Source organism: Erpetoichthys calabaricus, chromosome 3, assembly GCF_900747795.2.
Source record: "Erpetoichthys calabaricus chromosome 3, fErpCal1.3, whole genome shotgun sequence".
In the NCBI taxonomy this organism is placed as follows: domain Eukaryota; kingdom Metazoa; phylum Chordata; class Cladistia; order Polypteriformes; family Polypteridae; genus Erpetoichthys; species Erpetoichthys calabaricus.
In genome coordinates, this window is record NC_041396.2 from 295,672,807 (window position 1) to 295,697,562 (window position 24,756).

The 24,756-nt window shown below is 46.4% G+C and overlaps 1 protein-coding gene across 1 annotated transcript in view; it reads left to right on the forward strand.

Annotated features, from left to right (window-relative positions):
* The window catches only part of tns2a (tensin 2a), a 241,378-nt gene that overhangs the window by 200,668 nt on the left and 15,954 nt on the right, over window positions 1-24,756 (forward strand). Inside the window, exons 18-28 of the mRNA XM_051924783.1 lie at window positions 3,716-5,215; window positions 13,033-13,201; window positions 13,380-13,545; window positions 13,638-14,161; window positions 14,206-14,645; window positions 16,499-16,630; window positions 19,307-19,399; window positions 19,493-19,570; window positions 21,762-21,839; window positions 21,926-22,094; window positions 22,183-22,251. Of these exons, the coding sequence (XP_051780743.1) occupies window positions 3,716-5,215; window positions 13,033-13,201; window positions 13,380-13,545; window positions 13,638-14,161; window positions 14,206-14,645; window positions 16,499-16,630; window positions 19,307-19,399; window positions 19,493-19,570; window positions 21,762-21,839; window positions 21,926-22,094; window positions 22,183-22,251 (3,418 nt within the window). The remainder of the gene's footprint in view (window positions 1-3,715; window positions 5,216-13,032; window positions 13,202-13,379; window positions 13,546-13,637; window positions 14,162-14,205; window positions 14,646-16,498; window positions 16,631-19,306; window positions 19,400-19,492; window positions 19,571-21,761; window positions 21,840-21,925; window positions 22,095-22,182; window positions 22,252-24,756) is intronic.

Consider the following 24,756-nt stretch of genomic DNA (forward strand, 5'->3'; position numbering starts at 1 on the left):
TCAAACTAAAAGAAGTGGCAGTTCAGAGTGTAAATGGGTGCAGAATTGGCTCAAACAGAAGAAGCCGAGGGTGATGGTGTGAGGAACCTCATCAGAATTGGGTGATGTTAAGAGTGGTGACCAGCAGGGGTCACTGCTGGGGCAGCTGCTATTTCTAACATATATAAATGATTTGGATAGGAATATAATAATAATAATAATAATAATAATGATGATGATTTGATTTACAGTGGTGTGAAAAACTATTTGCCCCCTTCCTGATTTCTTATTCTTTTGCATGTTTGTCACACAAAATGTTTCTGATCATCAAACACATTTAACCATTAGTCAAATATAACACAAGTAAACACAAAATGCAGTTTTTAAATGATGGTTTTTATTATTTAGGGAGAAAAAAAATCCAAACCTACATGGCCCTGTGTGAAAAAGTAATTGCCCCCTTGTTAAAAAATAACCTAACTGTGGTGTATCACACCCGAGTTCAATTTCCGTAGCCACCCCCAGGCCTGATTACTGCCACACCTGTTTCAATCAAGAAATCACTTAAATAGGAGCTGCCTGACACAGAGAAGTAGACCAAAAGCACCTCAAAAGCTAGACATCATGCCAAGATCCAAAGAAATTCAGGAACAAATGAGAACAGAAGTAATTGAGATCTATCAGTCTGGTAAAGGTTATAAAGCCATTTCTAAAGCTTTGGGACTCCAGCGAACCACAGTGAGAGCCATTATCCACAAATGGCAAAAACATGGAACAGTGGTGAACCTTCCCAGGAGTGGCCGGCCGACCAAAATTACCCCAAGAGCGCAGAGACGACTCATCCGAGAGGTCACAAAAGACCCCAGGACAACGTCTAAAGAACTGCAGGCCTCACTTGCCTCAATTAAGGTCAGTGTTGATGACTCCACCATAAGAAAGAGACTGGGCAAAAACGGCCTGCATGGCAGATTTCCAAGACGCAAACCACTGTTAAGCAAAAAGAACATTAGGGCTCATCTCAATTTTGCTAAGAAACATCTCAATGATTGCCAAGACTTTTGGGAAAATACCTTGTGGACTGATGAGTCAAAAGTTGAACTTTTTGGAAGGCAAATGTCCCGTTACATCTGGCGTAAAAGGAACACAGCATTTCAGAAAAAGAACATCATACCAACAGTAAAATATGGTGGTGGTAGTGTGATGGTCTGGGGTTGTTTTGCTGCTTCAGGACCTGGAAGGCTTGCTGTGATAGATGGAACCATGAATTCTACTGTCTACCAAAAAATCCTGAAGGAGAATGTCCGGCCATCTGTTCAACTCAAGCTGAAGCGATCTTGGGTGCTGCAACAGGACAATGACCCAAAACACACCAGCAAATCCACCTCTGAATGGCTGAAGAAAAACAAAATGAAGACTTTGGAGTGGCCTAGTCAAAGTCCTGACCTGAATCCAATTGAGATGCTATGGCATGACTTTAAAAAGGCGATTCATGCTAGAAAAACCTCAAATAAAGCTGAATTACAACAATTTTGCAAAGATGAGTGGGCCAAAATTCCTCCAGAGCGCTGTAAAAGACTCATTGCAAGTTATCGCAAACGCTTGATTGCAGTTATTGCTGCTAAGGGTGGCCCAACCAGTTATTAGGTTCAGGGGGCAATTACTTTTTCACACAGGGCCATGTAGGTTTGGATTTTTTTTTCTCCCTAAATAATAAAAACCACCATTTACAAACTGCATTTTGTGTTTACTTGTGTTATATTTGACTAATGGTTAAATGTGTTTGATGATCAGAAACATTTTGTGTGACAAACATGCAAAAGAACAAGAAATCAGGAAGGGGGCAAATAGTTTTTCACACCACTGTATATAGCGCCTTTCCAATGCTCAAGGCACTTCACAGACTTTAAGATAGAACAGCAGGGTATACAGTATATAACATTGTACAAACCAGATAAATAAATAAAGAAGATTGAGATAGTAAATTCAGAGAAAAATATAAGTAACAAGTTGGTTAAATTGGTAGATGACACCAAGATAGGTGGATTAGCAGATAATTTGGAATCCGTTACATCATCACAGAGGGACTTGGACAGCAGACAGGCTTGGACAGATTTGTGGCAGATGAAATTTAATGTCAGTAAATGTAAAGAATTACACATAGGAAGGAAAAATGTGAGGTGTGAATACACAATGGGCGGTCTGAAAATCGAGAGACCACCTTATGAGAAGGATTTAGGAGTCGTAGTGGACTCTAAGCTATCGACTTCCAGACAGTGTTGAGAAGCCATTAAGAAGGCTAACAGAATGTCAGGTTATATAGTGCCTTGATGCGAGTACAAGTCACAGGAGGTTCTGCTCTACTTTATAACACACTGGTGGGGCCTCATCTGGAGTCCTGTGTGCAGTTTTGGTCTCCAGACTACAAAAAGGACATAGCAGCACTAGAGAAGGTCCATAGAAGAACGACGAGGCTGATTGAGGGCTGCAGGGGATGAGTTACGAGGAAAGATTAAAAGAGCTGAGCCTTCACAGTTTAAGGAAAAGAAGATGAAGAGGAGACCTGACTGAAGTGTTTGAAATGATGAAGTGTATTAGTCCAGTGGATCAAGACGGTGACTTTAAAATGAGTTCATCAAGAACACGGGGACACAGTTGGAAACTTGTGAAGGGGAAATTTCACACAAACATTAGGAAGTTTTTCTTCACACAAAGAATGATAGACACTTGGAATAAGAGACCAAGTAGTGTGGTAGACAGTAAGACTTTAAGGACTTTCAAAACTCGACTTGATGTTTTTTTAGAGCTAAGTGGACAGAACTGGTGAGCTTCGGTGGGCTGAATGGCCTGTTCTCATCCAGAGTGTTCTAATGTTCTAATGAGAAGCCAAACTATCAGAAAGAAGCCCCGCAAAGTCCCATTGTTGAAAAAAAAAGACACGTGCTGATGAGGTCACAACACACTGACTGGCCTAAATGGGGCGACATTTTGTGGAGTCTTCACTGGAACCAGAGGCTTTGCCCAAACCCTGCCAGTGTCCTTCATCCACCAGACTTTATAGCAGTCCAGAAGGTAGCATCTTCCTGACATCCACCTAACTGAGATTGCTTTGTTGTGAGTGATGCCACAGAGGAGAAGCCATTTTTACACACTTCAGCACTCTGTGGCACAGCTCTGCCAGTTTGTGTGGTCAAGGCTGAGCTGTTGTTGCTCTTCCACGTCTTCCACTTCAGCATAGCAGCACCTACTGTACAGCTGAGCAGGCAGATCTAGCAGAGCAGAAATTTCACATACTGACTTGTGGCAAAGGTGGCAACCTATGACAGTGGCACATTTAATGCCAATGAGCTCTTCAGGATGAGCCAGTGTTGGTCCATAGATGTTTCATGGCCGTGCTGATGTGATGCACCTGATTACAGCGAAACACCCAGCACCTTTCCTATCTATCTATCTATCTATCTATCTATCTATCTATCTATCTATCTATCTATCTATCTATCTATCTATCTATCTATCTATCTATCTATCTATCTATCTATCTATCTATCTATCTATCTATCTATCTATCTATCTATCATATAGTGCCTTTCATTTCTATTTGTGTCTCTCTCTCTCTCCACATCCCCTCCTGCCTCATGACGTTTCTCTCTCATATCTTTATGCTGCCATTAGGCTGACCTTCGTGAGACTGGCCGATTTCATGTCATGTTGTTGTTTCTGCTTCTCCTCTGTCTTGTAGACATCTCCCACACCCGAGGTCCGCTGGACGGCAGCCTTTATGCCCAGGTGAAGAAGAAGCGCAGCCCTGGCTCTCTGACCTCGAATGGAAGCCCCGGCAGCATTGAGCACAGCCACCTCTTATCTTTAAGTACGGATTCCGGACACTCGTCTGCTCCCACCGAAAGGCTGGAAGATCCACCATCGCGTCCAGCTCCTCCATCCCGGTCAGAAAAGGAAGAGCTTGATCGGTTACTGGGAGGATTTGGAGTGAGAGGAGCACCAGAACGGGAACGGGAGACGGCCATCTTGGACGATGGAGACATCCAAGCTGACACGGAGAGACTCGGGACGTTGCGCCTGGCCCGCTCTTGCTCCTGCAGAGTCGGCTACCGTTCACAGCATTGCCGAGAGATGACGTGTGAACGACTCCCCAACGGCTCCTGCTTTGGCCTGGAGAGAAACGGGCTCCCACCAGGACATCTTGAGCTGTACCAGCACCGTGCCACTCTGCACCACCAGGATGAACTCTGGGATAAGCCTCAGCCGCAACAGTCACGCTGCCTTCACCGGTCCTACTCTGAGGGTCCAAGTCGCCATCTTCATCCATACTCTTTGGAATACTCCCATCCTCCCAGCATGCCTCACCGAGTGTGCTGCCGAGAAGAATATGCCCCATACCACTCTCGGCACCAGCCCCCCAATCCTTACAGAGAGCTTCTGATCGTGGAGGGTCAGCCCCTCAGCCTGACGCCAACTCCTTGTGCCTGCCGAGACTGCCGGCTCATTAGCACCCCTTCTTCTCGGGAAGACTCCAGCCACTCCAGCTTTCACACTCTCAGGCTTGACAGAGAGGGGCCGCACTGGGAGGCGGGCCGGCACCGGGATCAGGAGGCAGGGCTGCACTGGGAAATGGATAACCATAGGGACCGGGAGGTGGAGTTCCGAAGGGAGGCGGGGCTACACTGGGAGGCCGGCCTTCATGCCGAGAGAGATGCCACACTGAGCCGAGAGCCCAGCTATCCGTGGGAAGGGAGCCACTTGAGAGACAGAGACGTGGAGATGTGGCACCCGAAAGTCGCCGTCTCCCCTCGATATCCACATGGGTCCCAACCGACCCCCTTGGTGATGGCAGCTGAACATTACGGGCACCGGCACTCGCCTCAGGGTCATGAGGTCACCACCTTTAACTATGAGCGCCTTCCACCAGAGCAGCCAGTGTATATCGAGCCGTCAGCCCCTCTGCCTCACACGGCCCACTGCCCCGAGGTCAAGTACAGCAACAACGGCTACCAGACCCCAAGAGCCTGTGCCTGCTCCCCTTACCAAGCCCCACCGTCTTCTCGCACCCTCTCCTCCACCGACAGCCGGGGCTATGGATCCGGGTACCAGTCGGAGTCGACCTCCCCTGTGCCACCACCCTCCAGGACCCCCGGACCTTGTGACGTGCCTCCAAAGGGCAGCGGTGTGGAAGAATATCAGCAGGCTGTGGCTGAGGACCGGGCGGAGCGCTATAAAAGAGGTGGGTACTCTATGCCAACTCTGAGTCAGGGGGGCTAATAGGGGTACCGTAACGAGGGAAACAGACAGCTCTTAGTTCAAGGTGCAAATGCAACAAGAAATGAACTTAAAAGTGTCACTTTCACTCGTGGCAGCACGGTGGCGCAGTTGGTAGTGCTGCTGCCTCACAGTAATGGTGCGCACCCCAGCTGGGTCCTCCCTGCGTGGAGTTTGCATGTTCTCCCCGTGTCTGTGTGGGTTTGCTCCCACAGTCCAAAGACATGCAGGTTAGGTGATTTGGCAACCCTAAATTGTCCCCTTGCAACCCTAAATTGTCCCCTTGTGTGCGTGTGTGTGAGTGTGTGCGTGTGTGTGTGTGTGTGTGTGTGTGTGTGTGCGTGTGTGTGAGTGTTTGTTTGCCCTGTTGTGGACTGGCACCCCATCCAGGGTCTGTTCTGCCTTGCACCCTGTGATAACTGAGATTGGCACCAGCAGCCCCTGTTCAGGACTAAGTAGCCTTCAAACTGACTGACTGACTGTCACTCATCAGAGCTGAGGGGGCGGGCTCTAGCGAACACCGTTTTTTGATTGGTGAATCGCACACAGAGTGGGCGTGTGTGCTTTTCTTGACTAGGGACTCCTGTGGCTCCTGCACATGCTCATAGTTGGCGCTGCAAATGTGGCGTCTGTCAACGATTCACCAATTAAAACACAGCACTTGCTAGAGCCCGCCCCCTCTCAGCTTTGACGAGTGAAAGTGACAGTTTTAAACTCAAGCCGCATTTCATGTTATGCTTCAAGGAGAATTACAGACAAAAGGAGATAAATACACCAATAAATAAAAGGACTGTGAAATGTGACAATAAAGAAAGAAGAAGAGCATAAGATGTGAGCGTAAATAAATCAATGTGGTACCAAATGTTTTCTCTGCTAACTTATTTGTTTAATTTTCCCTGTAATATTTCACTAAATGCAACAAGAAAGACGGCTTGAATTTAAAACTGTCACTTCACTCATCTACGTTGAGGGGGCGGGCTCTAATGAGTGCCATCTTTTGATTGGTGAATCGTCTGCAGTGTGGGCGTATGCACTTTGCTCCTGCTCATGCTTCAAAGATGGCACTGCGCATCGGCTACGAGTGCAAGGAAAAGTTACCCAGAATTCCTGTGCAAAGCGGCGACTTTAATTGTATAAAGTTAGAATTCATCATTAGGTGCCTGTGTCTGAAGTGTCTGCTGTAAATGTGGCACAAGATGGCTGATGGTCTAAGTCTGGAGTGTCGACGATTCACCAATTAAAACACAGCACTCAGTAGAGCCCGCCCCCTCTCAGCTTTGACGAGTGAAAGTGACATTTTTAAATTCAAGCCGCATTTCATGTTACGGTTCATGGAATATTACAGACAAAATGAATTAAATACACCAATAAATAAAAGGACTGTGAAATGTGACAATAAAAAAAGAAAAAGAGCATAAGAGGTGAGCGTAAATAAATAAATGTGTCACCAATTTTCCACTAAATGCAACAAGAAGTACAGCTTGAATTTAAAACTGTCACTTTCACTCGTCAAAGTTGAGGGGGCGGGTTCTAACAAGTACCGTCTTTTGATTGGTGGATCGACTGCTGAGTGGGCGTGTGCTCTTAGCTTGACTCGGGATTCCTGTGTCTCCTGCTTCAATTGGCAGTGGGTACGAGTGCAAGGAAAAGTTACCCAGAATTCCTGTGCAAAGCAGCGACTTTAATTGCATAATTTGGAGCCTGTGTCTGACGTGCCACTGCTCAGCCTTCCTTCTCTCCGTCCATCATCTATTCCTCTATGCGTTACTCCACCTGGCCTTCCTTGCAAAACATCCTTCAATCCAACCAGCCATCCATCCCAACAGTCCATACATTCACACCGCAATCGTCCTACAACTCACCACTCCATCTATTCGGCCATCTAATCAAGCATCTGTCCATCCAGTAATCCATCGGTGACTCTTTCTTGCCCCCTTTCTCTGGTTTCTTCCCAAGCAGTCATCCATCCAGTAATCCCACAAATGATTTGGCCAAATATCTGTCCATCAGTCTGTTCTCCTATCCCCTCACCTTTTTCAGTCATCTGGCTGTTCACCTACTCATAAATCCAATAATCCATAACTCCGTCCTGCTATTCACTTATCCTTTCTTCTGATATCTCATGCCTTTATTTTTCCTACCACCTGTTCATCCATCCTTTGAAAGATTCCAACGTTCAGCAGCCCAACCAGCCATTTTTCCTGTTATCTGTTGTGATGGAAGGCAAGGAAGGGCTGCCATCCTGACCAGAAGAGTTTGTGCCCCCTTCCCCAGACAAGAAGATATAATGGAAGGCCAGGTGGTCACCACCTCCCAGGACTGTGCATTACATTACCCCTGTCCTGTGGCGGACACCCGCCGGGCTGCATGGGTGCTGGGGACCACTAGAGGGGGCTGTTGGGTAGGAAGCAACCCTGTAAGATGGAGGTTTCTCCTTCCATGGATGTGCTTCCTCACTACAGTGCAGACGCACCAGAAGTACTCCCTGGTCCTGGAGCCCCCCAACTCTATTTTGTCAGATGGAGTCCCAGGAGGCTTCGCCTTTTCTACTTTTAATTGTGGAGACCTTAACTTAAATGTCTCGAATCCCAGCCCTCAGCCTTCTTGTGTTACAGAGCCTTGTATATCAATGGCCCACATGCCACTCTCAAAATGACTGCTGAGATAGAGCGCTCTTCATCATGGAGAAATGGTGAGAGGGGTGGTGGTTTGCTCTTCATGGCATGATGGCAAGAGACAGAGAGATGGTCTTTTCATCTTTGTGTGATGGCAAGAGTGAGAGAGGGGTGGTCTGCTCTTCATGGCAAGAGTGGGAAAGGTGGTCTTCTCTTCATGGCACGATTTCTCTTTGTTGCATGATGGCCAGTAACAGAGAGGTAGTCTTCTCTTCATGGCATGACAGCAAGTGACTGAGGGGTGGTCTTCTTTTCATGGCATGGTGGTAAGAGAGAGAGAGGTGGTCTGCTCTTCATGGTGTGATGGCAAGAGTGAGAAAGGTGGTCTTCCTCTATTTGTTGCACGATGGCCAATGACAGAGAGGTAGTCTTCTCTTCATGGCATGATAGCAAGAGAGAGAAAGGTGGTCTCCTTTTCATGATATGGTGGCAAGAGAGAGAGGGGTGGTCTTCTCTTTTTGGCATAAGGCCATCAACATGACCCAGATGGTCTTTTCCTTTTCAACAAAACTCTTGGGATAGAAAACTATTTTTTCCAGCTTCCAAATTCTTTACCATTACAAATGAAGATAAATAAAATATTTATGAACGTATAATGTATCTCACAATTTATATACAGTGCATCCAGAAAGTATTCACAGCGCATCACTTTTTACACATTTTGTTATGTTACAGCCTTATTCCAAAATGGATTAAATTCATTTTTTCCCTCAGAATTCTACACACAACACCCCATAATGACAACGTGAAAAAAGTTTACTTGAGGTTTTTGCAAATTTATTAAAAATAAAAAAACTGAGAAATCCCATGTCCATAAGTATTCACAGCCTTTGCTCAATACTTTGTCGATGCCCCTTTGGCAGCAATTCCAGCCTCAAGTCTTTTTGAATATGATGCCACAAGCTTGGCACACCTATCCTTGGCCAGTTTAGCCCATTCCTCTTTGTAGCACCTCTCAAGCTCCATCAGGTTGGATGGGAAGCGTTGGTGCACAGCCATTTTAAGATCTCTCCAGAGATGTTCAATCGGGTTCAAGTCTGGGCTCTGGCTGGGCCACTCAAGGACATTCACAGAGTTGTCCTGAAGCCACTCCTTTGATATCTTGGCAGTGTGCTTAGGGTTGTTGTCCTGCTGAAAGATGAACCGTCGCCCCAGTCTGAGGTCAAGAGCGCTCTGGAGCAGGATTTCATCCAGGATGTCTCTGTACATTGCTGCAGTCATCTTTCCCTTTATCCTGACTAGTCTCCCAGTCCCTGCCGCTGTAAAACATCCCCACAGCATGATGCTGCCACCACCATGCTTCACTGTAGGGATGGTATTGTCCTGGTGATGAGCGGTGCCTGGTTTCTTCCAAACGTGACGCCTGACATTCACACCAAAGAGTTCAATCTTTGTCTCATCAGACCAGAGAATTTTCTTTCTCATGGTCTGAGAGTCCTTCAGGTGCCTTTTGGCAAACTCCAGGTGGGCTGCCATGTGCCTTTTACTAAGGAGTGGCTTCCGTCTGGCCACTCTACCATACAGGCCTGATTGGTGGATTGCTGCAGAAATGGTTGTCCTTCTGGAAGGTTCTCCTCTCTCCACAGAGGACCTCTGGAGCTCTGACAGAGTGACCATCAGGTTCTTGGTCACCTCCCTGACTAAGGGCCCTTCTCCCCCGATCGCTCAGTTTAGATGGCCGGCCAGCTCTAGGAAGAGTCCTGGTGGTGTCGAACTTCTTCCACTTATGGATGATGGAGGCCACTGTGCTCATTGGGACCTTCAAAGCAGCAGAAATTTTTCTGTAACCTTCCCCAGATTTGTGCCTCGAGACAATCCTGTCTCGGAGGTCTACAGACAATTCCTTTGACTTCATGCTTGGTTTGTGCTCTGACATGAACTGTCAACTGTGGGACCTTATATAGACAGGTGTGTGCCTTTCCAAATCAGGTCCAGTCAACTGAATTTACCACAGGTGGACTCCAATGAAGCTGCAGAAACATCTCAAGGACGATCAGGGGAAACAGGAGGCACCTGAGCTCAATTTTGAGCTTCATGGCAAAGGCTGTGAATACTTATGTACATGTGCTTTCTCAGTTTTTTTATTTTTAATAAATTTGCAAAAACCTCAAGTAAACTTTTTTCACGTTGTCATTATGGGGTGTTGTGTGTAGAATTCTGAGGAAAAAAATGAATTTAATCCATTTTGGAATAAGGCTGTAACATAACAAAATGTGGAAACAGTTATGTGCTGTGAATACTTTCTGGATGCACTGTATGACATATACTGTATACATATGTATAATATCCAGGTGTATGCGAGATGTCACTCATTTCACGTTGCACTACAGAGAGGAGGAGGCCAGTGCTTGTCTGGTGAGAAGTGGAGGTGAAGGGGAGAGAGTTGAGTTGTATTACATTATGGAAGAGGAAGAGGCCTGCCCTTTATAATAAGTAGTCTTTGAACCCGAAACTCATGTCTGTGTAGTTGTGTCTGAGATGCCCTCTAGCCAGCAGCCCTTCCAGCCGCACTTCAGAGGAGGTCACCCACTTGCAGCTAAGCTAAGACTGCTCAAGCCCACCCGGGACTTCAATGGGAGACCAAACAGGACAAGCTTGGTTTGCTGCTGGAAGAGGAGTTGGTGAGGCCAGCAGGGGGCGCTTACCCTGTGGTCTGTGCATGTGGACCCCAAGGTCCCAGTGTAGTGTTGGGGGGGGGGGGGGACACTGTGCTGTCCTCCAGATGAGGTCGTGACTCTCTGTTGTCATTAACACTAGAAACCCTGAAGCTTACAAAAAATTTCGTAATGCCGGGCCACCTTAAATTCCTCCGCACCTCCTCATCAACGTCTTTGACTCATTCTACGCTTCACGTCATTACTACAATCACATGGAAGAAGGTTCTGTTTTAGGTATGTGCCTGGCATTTCCTGTCATCCTACATTTCCACAGATCGTTGTTGACAGACGAGATTAGACAGGAGTCCCCGTGGACTCTAATGTTTGCTGATGACATCGTGATCTGTAGTAAGAGTAGGGAGTAGGTTGAGGAGACCGTGGAGAGGTGGAGATCTGCTCTAGAGAGGAGAGGAATGAAGGTCAGTAGGAACAAGACAGAATACATGTGTGTGAATGAGAGGGAGGTCAGTGGAATGGGGAGGATGAGGGGAGTTGAGTTGGTGAAGATGGATGAGTTTAAATACTTGGGACCAACAGTACAGAGAAATGGGGATTGTGGAAGAGAGGTGAAAAAGAGAGTGCAAGCAGGGTGGAGAAAAGTGTCAGGAGTGATTTGTGGCAGGCGGGTATCAGCAAGAGTGAAAGGGAAGGTCTACAGGACGGTAGTGAGACCAGCTATGTAATATGGGTTGGAGACGGTGGCACTGACCAGAAAGCAGGAGACAGAGCTGGAGGTGGCAGAGTTAAAGATGTTAAGATTTGCATTGGGTGTGACAAGGATGGACAGGATTAGAAATGAGGACATTAGTGGGTCAGCTCAAGTTGGACGGTTGGGAGACAAAGTCAGAGAGGTGAGATTGCGTTGGTTTGGACATGTGCAGTGGAGAGATGCTGGGTATATTGGGAGAAGGGTGCTAAGGATAGAGCTGCCAGGGAAGAGGAACAGAGGAAGGCCTAAGAGAAGGTTTATGGATGTGGTGAGAGAGGACATGCAGGTGATGGGTGTGACAGAACAAGATGGTGAGGACATAAACATATGGAAGAAGATGATCCACTGTGGCAACCCCTAATGGGAGCAGCCGAAAGAAGAAGAAGATGTAGACGTAGAGCACACATGACGTGTATGTATTCCAAATTGTATTGTATTTCCAATTCCAGACACCTCACACACCCAGATAAAAAGACTTGAGCTGGGAGACCTTCAGAATCAGAATCAGAATCAGAATCAGCTTTATTGGCCAAGTATATGTACACATACAAGGAATTGGACTCCGGTTTTACCTAGTATTGTCCCTGATGCTGTGAGATTGACTTAAGTGTTCATGAGAGTGATGGCCTGAGGAAAGAAACTGTTCACATGTCTGGTAGTTTTGGCGTACAGTGCTCTGTAGCGCCTACCAGAGGGAAGAAGTTGAAAAAGGTTGTAACCAGGGTGTGATGGGTCTGCAATGATGTTTTCTGCCCGTTTCCTGACTCGAGATCTGTATAAGTCTTGAATGGAGGGCAGATCAACACCAATGATTTTTTCTGCAATCCTGACTGTCCGTTGACGTCTGTTCCTGTCCTGTTTTGTGGCTGAGCCAAACCAGACTGTGATAGATGAACAGAGAACAGACTGGATTACTGCAGAGTAAATCAGCTGCATCGGTAGGTGGGTGGGTGGGCTAGCAGGCTGCTTGTTCTGATCGACACGTTTCCAAAACAAGACACTGATGAGGAGGTGCGAAGGAATTTAAGGTGGCCCGGCATTACAATTTTTTTAGTAGGCTTCAGGGATTCTGGTGTTAAAAGTGTTTTAGTGTCGAGGGCCAGCAGGTGGTCTGTGTGTGGGGGGACACTGTGCTGTCCTTCAGTTGAGGTCCTGACTCTTTATGCTCATTAAAGATTCCTGGGCATCCTTCATTAAGTGTAGGAGGGTATCTTGATGTCCAGGCTTAATTGCCCACCACAGCCTAGTCATTCTGGCCCCCTAATCATCCCTGGTCTCTAACTGGCTATTTCTCTCACCCCTTCACCACCTAATAGCTAATGTGTGGTGAGCATGCCGGCCCAAAATGGCTGCCATTGCATCATCCAGGTGGATGCTGCACATTAGTGTTGGGTGTCATGGCTCCCCCCTCACTGAAATGTTCTGAGTAGTGAGAAAGGCACTATATAAATGTAACGAATTCTTCATCTTCCTCTTGTTCTTCTTATTAAACCAATAATCCATCTTTATACTGGCCAGCATCTCCTCTAGTGGAGGTTCACAGTGTTTTAGCTGATCTCATACTCATTGAGGGAATGAAATCCCCCCAGAAAAAAACAGTTAAGTGCAGATCACAAAATTCTGGAAACACTGACAGACCACCAAACTTCATTGTCTCTGTTCTGGAGTGAGTAGCCATGGATGGGCGGCCAGCAGATGAGTGATGTCTCAGCCTGCCTTTGTGTCCCTTGTCTCTGTTCAGATGTCCCAGGGGTCGTCCCCGTCGAAGGTGTGACTTGGCGGGAGCCCGTGGCACACGGATCCTTGAGAAGGTTTCACCGAGAGGCTCGAATCATCTGCTCCACGCCCTCTGAATATTCGGGTCCACCTACGCCTGTCCACACTAGCAGTCCACTGCAGAGTCGAGACAGGTAAGGACCGTCTCCCTCGTTATTCCATTGTTCGTTATCGTGACTTTCCGGATTTGTTTATTTAGCCCCCATTGGTGATATGTCCCAGCGAAGGAGGTCACCTCTTCTCCTGTCCCCTCCACCATGCCTGGTATTGTGCTAAGCTGACTGATTCCTCTTCTCTTCCCATTTCTCACAGTCCAACACCGGGAGACTCCGGCACCCCCGAATTCCAGACAGCCTGGAGCCGATGGTTGACCGGAGATGTTCAAAGGCCGCATCACCGCCACCTGAGCCAGGGGGATTCCAGCATCCCCAAGGTGCCCAACTGGAGCATCAGGCAGGACCACCAGTGCAGCAAAATGGCCTAAAGCTGATTGCCCAATCTCCTCTGGCCAGGCACCCTGGCTCTCCCGTTTCTGAAGCTCCCCCACGAAGCTGTGGACCTTGGCACCAGGGAAGTCTAAGCAGCGGAGTGTATACCTACCCTTCAGACTCCTCCACCTCCTGGAGCAACAGCCAGTCAGACACGTCTCAGCTATATGAAAAGGTCCAGTCCACTGGCCACAATGGGATGCCACAGGGCGGCTCTGCGATGGAGGTTTCCACACCGGGCTCTCCGGCCTCCAACTGCTGCCCAGCAAGTTCTTTATCATCCTCGTCTGTCTCGGCACAGCAGACGCCGCCTCATTCCTGCACTTCCAGTCCCACGGCAGCGGCGCCCCCTGCTCCTCAGACTGTAGACCTGCACCTCATCACCCCTCCAGTGCCACAGGTTAATGGGGTGACTGTGAAAGAGACTGGTGCCCAAAGACAGCTCCCCAATGCCAACCTGGAAAGTGAAATATCCAAGACTGGCAGCTCCTCTTTGAATTACAGCTCAGCACCTGCTTCCCCTGGCACCATGGCGGTCTGCACTCCTCACACGGGTTCTGCCCCCCACTCCCCGGGGCCAGAGAACTTGGAGCCTCCCGTGCCAGGGTTTGCCACACTGAACCGTCACCTGATGTTGGGGTCTGACATGTTTCACATCACACCCAAGCCTTCTTGCTTAGTGACCCAGGCTTGTCACCCACCTCGTCCAGCCAAGGAAGCCCTTCTGAAGGCAGCGTCACCCCTTCCTTCCCCATCTCAACAGCGTACTACACTGGGCAGAGTGGGAGCCAAGGATCTGGCCAGTTCTCTGGGTACACGGCTGTTACCATCCCACCGGCAGACATGCAGCCACCGCTGCCAGAAAAGAGGCGCCTCTCCTCCATTAACGAACGGTCACCTCCACCCAGCTCTCCCAACGGTCGCTCATCGGCGCTCAGAAGCCCATCCAGCCCAAATCCTCCACAGCATGTAACGTTCTCCATCACGGCTGGAGACCTGGCAGAAGGGGAGTTGGACAATGGCATCAGTGCCAAGTTTGTGCAGGATACGTCAAGGTTCTGGTACAAGCCAAGCATCTCCAGGGACCAAGGTGAGCCGTCAGGCCCATAGATAGATAAATGTGAAAGGCACTATATGATAGATAGATAGATAGATAGATAGATAGATAGATAGATAGATAGATAGATAGATAGATAGATAGATAGATAGATAGATAGATAGATAGATAGGAAAGGTGCTGGGGTGTTTCGCTGTAATCAGGTGCATCACATCAGCGCGGCCATGAAACATCTATGGACCAACACTGGCTCATCCTGAAGAGCTCATTGGCATTAAACGTGCCACTGTCATAGGTTGCCACCTTTGCCACAAGTCAGTATGTGAAATTTCTGCTCTGCTAGATCTGCCTGCTCAGCTGTACAGTAGGTGCTGCTATGCTGAAGTGGAAGACGTGGAAGAGCAACAACAGCTCAGCCTTGACCACACAAACTGGCAGAGCGGTGCCACAGAGTGCTGAAGTGTGTAAAAATGGCTTCTCCTCTGTGGCATCACTCACAACAAAGCAATCTCAGTTAGGTGGATGTCAGGAAGATGCTACCTTCTGGACTGCTATAAAGTCTGGTGGAAGAAGGACACTGGCAGGGTTTGGGCAAAGCCTCTGGTTCCAGTGAAGACTCCACAAAATGTCGCCCCATTTAGGCCAGTCAGTGTGTTGTAACCTCATCAGCACGTGTCTTTTTTTTTTTCAACAATGGGACTTTGCGGGGCTTCTTTCTGATAGTTTGGCTTCACATTAGAACATTAGAACACTCTGGATGAGAACAGGCCATTCAGCCCACCGAAGCTCACCAGTTCTGTCCACTTAGCTCTAAAAAAACATCAAGTCGAGTTTTGAAAGTCCTTAAAGTCTTACTGTCTACCACACTACTTGGTCTCTTATTCCAAGTGTCTATCGTTCTTTGTGTGAAGAAAAACTTCCTAATGTTTGTGTGAAATTTCCCCTTCACAAGTTTCCAACTGTGTCGCCGTGTTCTTGATAGATAGATAGATAGATAGATAGATAGATAGATAGATAGATAGATAGATAGATAGATAGATAGATAGATAGATAGATAGATAGATAGATAGATAGATAGATAGATAGATAGATAGATAGATAGATAGATAGATAGATAGATAGATAGATAGATAGGCACCAGACAAAGAACAGAATCCTCACAGTGCGGCCAGCTTTGACCCAGGTGGCAGTAAGCCTTGTGGAGCAGACAGCTAATTACATCCTCCACTCCATTCTTTGTCCGATAGGCAAACTTCAGGGGGTCCAGGTGGTCTACCACAAGGGGACTCACAGAGTCCAGGACCAGCCTCTCAAAGGTCTTCATGATGTGAGATGTAAGTGCCGCTGGTTGTAGTCATTAGGTGAAGAGGTGCCCACCTTACAATGCAGGATGTTTTCCACTGCAGTGACACTTACTGAAGGACAGAGTGACCAGGTGACAGAGGGCACCACAGAGTTGGTCAGTAAAGGCCTTTAGAACACGAGGAGTGACTCCCAAGTGGTCCAGCAGCTCCTCCTGTGTGTTGTGTCTTCCCCTGGTCCTCAGTTTTGCTGATGTTGCCTTGCAGATGGCTCTCTGAGTTCCCGCCTGACTACTCTACTCCGTCTCAACACCCCCAGCCCACTACCCAACCCCCAATTAGGGCAGAATCTCCAGAGATTTTCCACAAGTGACTCCTCTCCATCTCGCGTGGCCATTTCCCAAAGCATCTAGCAGTCAACTAAGCTCACCTGGGCAAAAAAAAAAAGAGACAGACCCCTCAAGTTGAGAGTGCTAGATGTTAAATTCATGTTGATTCCCACGCTTTTTATATTATTATTGTTATTTTTTAATCATGGATTTTTATTTTGGAGATGAGTAACCTGTTCTTGTGCTCACTTGACAGCAATCGCTCTACTGAAGGAGAAGGAGCCTGGGCACTTCCTGATCCGGGACAGCAACTCTTTCCAGGGGGCTTATGGACTTGCACTGAAGGTGGCCACCCCACCCCCCAACGCCAATATGCAGAACTGCAAAGGTAAAAACCTCACAGACCTCAAAGGATAAATCCGCACTTATCTAATTTTCTACGGCACCTTTGCTTTTGTTTTTGTATAGCGCCTTTCACCGAGTGCTGTGACAAGGTGAGCTAAAGGCAATGACAGACTTGACAAATGACTCATTAAATAATGAGAACTCATAAAGACGTGGATTAGCAATTCCAGACTGGTTCACATAGATGGAACCCACCAATGTTTGTCCAGTAATTAACTGTTGACCACAGAGGAGAGGAAAATAAAAACTCCTATCAAGGGAAGGGGGGGTCCACAGTCAGTGAGAAACAGACACAGTCAAAGTTCTGGAGACCCCAGCTCAGCTGGTCGCCCACACCCCCCTCTGCTCATTCCACAGTAATGTCTGTGTCATCCCTCCAATTAGATGATTCCAGTGCTCCCAGTATCTCAAATGTCTTTCCATGGGCAAGAAAACAGTTGGGCAGTTGAGTAGCGGCACCAAGTGGCACAACATTATAGTGAGAAGCGTAACAGAATAGAGGAGGGTTACTAATGGCTTCTAAAGATTGTATTACTTATATTTTTATACAAATGCACTGCAGTTGTAATTCCAACAGATGGTGCATCACAAACATTTTTAGTAATAAAATGCAGTGTAATTGTCATTCCAACAAATGGCACATCACAAACATTTTTAGTAATAAAATGCACTGCAGTTGTAATTCCTACAGGTGGTGCATCACAAACATTTATAGAAATAAAATGCACTGCAGTTCTAATTCCAACAGATGGCGCATCAGTAACATTTTTAGTAATACAATGCATTGTAGTTGACATTCCAACAGATGGCACATGACAAACATTTTTAGTAATAAAATGCACTGCAGTTGTAATTCCAACAGGTGGTGCATCACAAACATTTTTAGTAATAAAATGCATTGTAGTTGACATTCCAACAGATGGCACATCACAAACATTTTTAGTAATAAAATGCACTGCAGTTGTAATTCCAACAGGTTGCGCATCACAAACATTTTTAATAATAAAATGCACTGCAGTTGTAATTCCAACAGGTGGTGCATCACAAACATTTTTAGTAATAAAATGCATTGTAGTTGACATTCCAACAGATGGTGCATCACAAACATTTGTATTAATAAAATGCACTGCAGTTGTCATTCCAACAGATGGCGCATCACAAACATAAACAGTGTTTTCATGAATCGCAAATCAAATGGTATATAACAGAGAGCTAATCGGCGCTCTAGTCAGGTCTGCCGTACTAACGTCGAGAGTCTTCAGCCTGAGACTGAAGGGGCATCTCTAAGATTGCTGTACTGTTGGTAAATCTGAAAAGTGAAGGAGTGAATAGAGTCAAAGAAGAATATTTATATTGCACCTTTCAAGGATAACCATAATATACCATTGTCCAAGGTGGCTTACAGCATCTGAGATACAGTTCATTACTGCTGCTTTTGTTGGTGTACAGGAGGGTGAAGTGTCTTGCTCAGGGTCACACAGTGACAGTAATGGGATTTGAACCTGTCAGGACTTGATGTCCGAAGCCTTAAACGCTACGCCACATGAGTTATGAAAGGCACTATATAATAGCTGTGACTAATGCCTGCTCAGAACTATTTGTTGTACCAGCAATCAAAGATACGATGTCCCGTTACCGCTATCAGACTGGACAAAGGCAGGACCATAACAACAGACAGCTTCTTCACAGCACTTTTGCTGGCTAATAGACTGCTGCACTCTGCTTGGCACCGTAAAGTAAAATGGGACTTCCACCTGCAGCTAAAGTCACTTCAGTACTGTTTAGAGCTGACAGCGCCATGCTGACGGTCATGTATGCGCCCAAACTTTACACTGGCTGTTACACTACAGGCTGTTACAGATCTAAACACTAACGTGGCGAATAGTTCTGAGCGGGTATCAGCCAAAGCACCCACTGTGGTCAGCTCTGTGGAAAAAGTTTCTGCCTTATGTTCAGCATTTCTTGCATTATTCACATTTCCTGTCATCCTCCACTTACCCAGATCTTTGTAGACACTGAACACTCATGAAATGCATGTATTCCAAATAACGATATATAAATAAAATTTATTATTATTATTATTACTGTATCATTGACCCTATACAACTCCAGATCTCACACACAGATAAGGAGCCTTGGCTTGAGCTGGGAGAGCTTTTTTCCCCCCGAGTTGAGCTCCATCAAGGTGGAGATGGGACAAAAGGCTGCTTGTGCTGATTGACGCATTTACAAACCAAAAGACGCTAATGGTAGTGGTGCAGAGATATAAGGCGGGCCAGGATTACGACTTTATTAAGAGGGGCTGGAATCTAAATAATCGACTCAGACCTCAGCGTTAACGTTTATGGTGCACCATGCAATGCGTACGTCTCTGTTATATGCCATTTGGTATGGTAAGCTTAATGCATCTTGGGATGCCACATAGAAAACAAAACCTTAACCTCCTGACCCCCAGCCACCCCAACCTTTGAATTGTGCACTGATGTCACTAAAGTGGTACATACAGCAGGACGCTAACGAACAGGCAGGCCTGAGGAACAAAATCCTGAGCGACTCAAATCAGGAATGCGAATGTCAGACGAGATCGAGTGGGGGGGTCAGACGGGAGGTGTTCGGGCTTTAATGTGATCTTCAGGACGATATGCTTATTTGTCGACAGGTGACCCAAAGGAGCAGCTGGTGCGACACTTCCTCATCGAAACGGGCCCAAAAGGGGTGAAAATCAAGGGGTGCCAGAATGAGCCTCACTTTGGTAGGTGCTGGGGCGACTGGGCATTGACCCTGGCATTTAGATGGGTGCTTGAACCTACTGTGATATCTCTGCCTTCTCCCCCCCCCTCCACAGGAAGTCTCTCGGCTTTGGTCTACCAGCATTCCATCACACCCATCTCTCTGCCCTGCAAGCTGCGCATCCCAGAAAAAGGTATACCTCCTGTGTCCACTGGGGGGAGCCCTCGCTGTCTGTTTGTACATGGCTGTGATTTAATGGAATTCATTTAAACGCACCTTCACACATTTGAGGTGTCTAATCCAAAGCTATGGCTTGGTCAGTGCTAAAGTTGACCAACATGGCTGCTTTCCCTATTTTATTATTTTGATTGGGCGTCTTACTTATTTGCTGATTCTATCCAGGCCTTGCTGAGAGGTCAGCACCTTGTAGTGTTGCTTCTGCATTTCTTCTCTTCTCACTGACTTTTGCACCCCTGCACCCTTTACACCATCCGTCTTTTGCGTCTTTGGATGTTGTTTTCAGGATTTCTCTTCACTGCCCCTGCCATGGTGTTCCGGGGACAGCCTGCTTTTTCCAAACTTTGTTTTACTATCCAGGGTTTTCTCTTTCATTTTTGAAATATTCCATAATGTTCGATTTGGAATGCTGAGTTGTTTGCCATTGGTTCTGACTGACATTTGCTTTAATCTCATTCTCAAGATTGCTTGCTTTTCTTTCACACTCCATTCATGTTTTGTACCTGCAATAAGGCAAACTTACACAAAAAGAAAGGTTTGGGGGTCCTCCCCATGTATTGTGAAGTCTGGAGTAGTCAAAGAAAGACCGACTCCGTCTTAACAAGACAACAAAATACGTCAGTGGGTGGCTTTTATAGGAAGGCAGCAGGAAGTAAGAGGTGGAGCCATCAGGACAGAAGTGACGTCATCGGATTGGGGCAGAAAGTGAGGTCATCAGGGCGGAAAGTGACATCATCAGGGTGGGACAGAAGTGAGGTCATCGGGATGGGAACTGGAAATGATATCATCAGGGTAGGATGGACGTGATGTCATCTGGACAGGAACTGGAAATGAGGTCATCAGGGTTAGACGGAAAGTGCAGTCATTAGGGTGGAAGTGAGGTCATCAGGGCGGGAACTAGAAGTGAGGTCATCGGGATGAGAACTGGAAGTGATATCATCAGGGTAGGATGGACATGATGTCATCTGGACAGGAACTGGAAATGTGGTCATCAGGGTAGGACAGAAGTGAGGTCGTCTGGACAGGAACTGGAAGTGAGGTCATCAAGGTTGGATGGAAAGTGCAGTCATTAGGGTGGAAGTGAGGTCATCAGGGTGGGAACTAGAAGTGAGGTCATCAGGGTAGGATGGACGTGATATCATCAGGGCAGGAACCAGAAGTGAGATCATCAGGGCAGGAACCGGAAGTGAGGTCATCAGGGTAGGATGGACATGATGTCATCTGGACAGGAACCGGACGTGAGGTCATCAGAGCAAGAACCGGAAGTGAGGTCATCAGGGTAGGATGGAAGTGAGGTCATCAGGGCAAGAACTGGAAGTGAAGTCATCAGGATAGGATGGACGTGATGTCATCTGGACAGGAACGGGACGTGAGGTCATCAGAGCAAGAACCGGAAGTGAGGTTATCAGGGTAGGATGGAAGTGAGATCATCAGGGCAGGAACTGGAAGTGAGGTCATCAGGATAGGATAGACATGATGTCATCTGGACAGGAACCGGACGTGAGGTCATCAGAGCAAGAACCAGAAGTGAGGTTATCAGGGTAGGACGGAAGTGAGGTCATCAGGGCAAGAACTGGAAGTGAGGTCATCAGGGTAGGATGGACGCGATGTCATCTGGACAGGAACCGAAAGTGAGGACATCAGTGTAGGATGGAAGTGAGGTTGTCAGGGTTGGATGGAAAGTGAGGTCATCGGGACAGGATGGAAGTATTTGAAGAGAATGATTGTTCTTTCGTAGGTCTGTAGGAACAAGAGACAGGCACTAGTACTCATTACCAATTGACCCTTTGGCTGACCCCTAAGTGTCCATGTGTGACATACCTTTGAGCTCAAATGTAAACTCCAGTGACTTCAACCAACCTAAACAAACTATGAGCTCAGAGCATATGGGACCCCTGAACCTGTCAGTCGTCTGTCCTCTATTACCTTTTTTTTGGGGCACAGCTAAACGTAACAACATGGCTGCCTCCAGTTGGGTTAAGCTCTGCCCCTTCCACGACCTTCTTCTGGTTTCAGCAAATGGATGGATGGATGGGTGGAAGAACGAATGAGTTGATCCTAGACTGTACGTGTTGGTTAATATTTCTCCTTTTATGTATGCGGTGCCTTTCAGAGGGTCCATAACTGATTCAAACCTTGCCTTGCAGACCCAATTGGAGAGGGCCAGGAAATCTGCACCCCAACCCACATGAGCACAGCAGCCGACCTGCTCAAGCAGGGGGCAGGTGAGTGCCGCACGGGACTTATTTTTGCTGAGGGTTGCAGTCTTCTCCAAAATGGCATCACTCACGTCATCTATTTCTTTTCCCAGCATGCAATGTCCTGTTCCTAAACTCGGTGGAGACAGAGTCGCTGACGGGACCGCAGGCCGTGGCAAAGGCCATCAGCTCGACACTGTCACGCAGCCCACGCCCCGGTGCCACAGTCGTGCATTTCAAAGTGTCGGTGCAGGGCATCACGCTGACGGACAACCAGCGCAGGTTAGCCAATCGGTGCGAGGATCACGGGGCAGGTGGGACGCCTTCCTTTTTCCTTCCATCTCACTACTGCTCTCTCTCGCTCTTCCAGGCTCTTCTTCAGACGTCATTACCCCCTGAACAGTGTAACATTCAGCAGCTTGGACCCCCAGGACCGAAGGTGAGACTCAGTAAGCACTGGAGATGCACAAAAAGAAAAGCAGAGGCCCCCCCATAAAGTCTTCATCACCCTGCAGCCTTGTGATAAAATCATTTCCTCATTGAACAACACTGAATACCCCAAAGTGACAAAGCAAACCCAGGTTTAGAAATTCTTACAAATTTATTGTAGCACTAGGATGCTGTACTGTGTTAGCCATTATGGATGAAATGGGAAGTCAAGCAAAATGACACCTTTTACTGGTCAACTGAACCGATTACAATATGCAGGCTTTCGAGGGAACTCAGGCCCCTTCTTCAGGCAGGCTGTGGCTAAGCTTGCCAAAGGCGTTACAACCTGTCCGAAGAAGGGGGTCTCAGTTGACTCAAAAAGTTGCATATTGTAATCTGTTCTCTTAGCCAATAAATGGTGGCATCTTGCTTGACTTCTCACTACAGATTTATTAGAAATAAAAACTGAAATCTTCCTTGACACAAGTTGCTCAGACCCTTTACTCAGCGCTTAGTTGAAGCCCTCTTTGGAGTCTTCTTAGGTCTGATGTGACAAGTTTCACACCCCTGGATTTGGGAGTTTTCTGCCATTCATCTCTGCAGATCCTCTCCAAATCTTATCAGGTGGGATGGAGTCCTTGGAGACCAAGCTCACGGGCCGCTTCACACTGCGGTTCGGTACAATTGAGATTTAAGCAACAAACAATTCAAAAGCACAAGGCTACATTTCTTTTCCTTTATTTTGAACAGACAGCAGTAAAAGTTACCATCCAGCAACCCCTGAGGTGGTCTAGTTGGGAGCAATTCAATTACAAATTCAGTTGGGCCAGATTTTCAAACCAAGAAAATTAGCTGAGCCAGACGTTCACAGCGGCCAGTAAGTGGCAGGTAATGACAAATTTTAAACCAACTCAGTGAATGGATTGATAAACAAGTTCAGTCCTTGTTTCCCTTTGACATTTGGTCACATCTGACACAAAAAGTGTAAAGAAAAATAAACGTTTTGGTCATTTCTGACCTAGGCACATCTCAAAGTGCATAAGAACAAAATAGCACCTGGTATTAGGAATAACATTAATTTCCCTTTTGAAATAAAATAAATATTTTAGTCAAATAATAATAACAATTCTTTATATTTACAAGGCATTTTTCTCACTACTTAAAATGCTTTGCACCCCATGCAGGACACGAACCCGTGAGCTTTTTACTGTGAGGCAGCAGTACAACGATTAGGCCACTGTGTGTGTATATATGTGCAAGTGTGTATGTCTATATGTGTGTGTGTGTGTATGTATGTATGTATATATAAATATATATATATATATATATATATATATATATATATATATATATATAAAATATAGTTGTGTTCAAAATAATAGCAGTGTGGGCGGCACGGTGGCGCAGTGGGTAGCGCTGCTGCCTCGCAGTTGGGACACCTGGGGACCTGGGTTCGATTCCCGGGTCCTCCCTGCGTGGAGTTTGCATGTTCTCCCCGTGTCTGCGTGGGTTTCCTCCCACAGTCCAAAGACATGCAGGTTAGGTGGATTGGCAATTCTAAATTGGCCCTAGTGTGTGCTTGGTGTGTGGGTGTGTTTGTGTGTGTCCTGCGGTGGGTTGGCACCCTGCCCGGGATTGGTTCCTGCCTTGTGCCCTGTGTTGGCTGGGATTGGCTCCAGCAGACCCCCGTGACCCTGTGTTTGGATTCAGCGGGTTGGAAAATGGATGGATGGATAATAGCAGTGTGTTTAATAAAGTGTATGATGATCAAAATCCTTAGCATAGCTTTTGTTTTCACATACGCAAATGCACTGGGTACACTGCACATTCTATTCCAAATCAAAACATGAAGTAAAACTGATATTGTCACTCCAACAGATGGCACATCACAAACAATTTTAGTAACAAAATGCATTGCATTTGTCATTCCAACAGATGGCGCACCACAAACATTAAAACTGCTTTTATGAATCCCATAACAAATGGCATATAACAGAGAAAGTTGCACTGCAGACGTTAACACTGAGGTCTACATTGGATGGGTAGTACTGTATGTACATCTAGTATATATAATATAGAGAATTATAGTTTGAATTAACTCAGCCTTTAGCAAATACAGTCAAGAGCAGCAGCAGTCCTGTTACCATTTTGATCATTTAATTTTATTTTGCTAGGTTTGAGTCTTGTACGCTACACAAGTTTGAGGACTATTATTATTTTTTTTATTATTATTATTATTATTATTATTATTATTATTATTACTATGCCATTTGCTATAGGATTCATAAAAGCAGTGTTAATATTTGTGATGTGTCATCTGTTGGAATGACAGGAACATAGGAACTGGGTGGACACAGAGATACTTACCATTTTATTAATGTAGATAAGGCATTATATGGAAATAAACATTAAGATATAAAATGCAGTGTGATGCTCAGTATTAATTCCAGCATATACTATATAAAGGCTGATCAATTTAGATAGATAGATAGATAGATAGATAGATAGATAGATA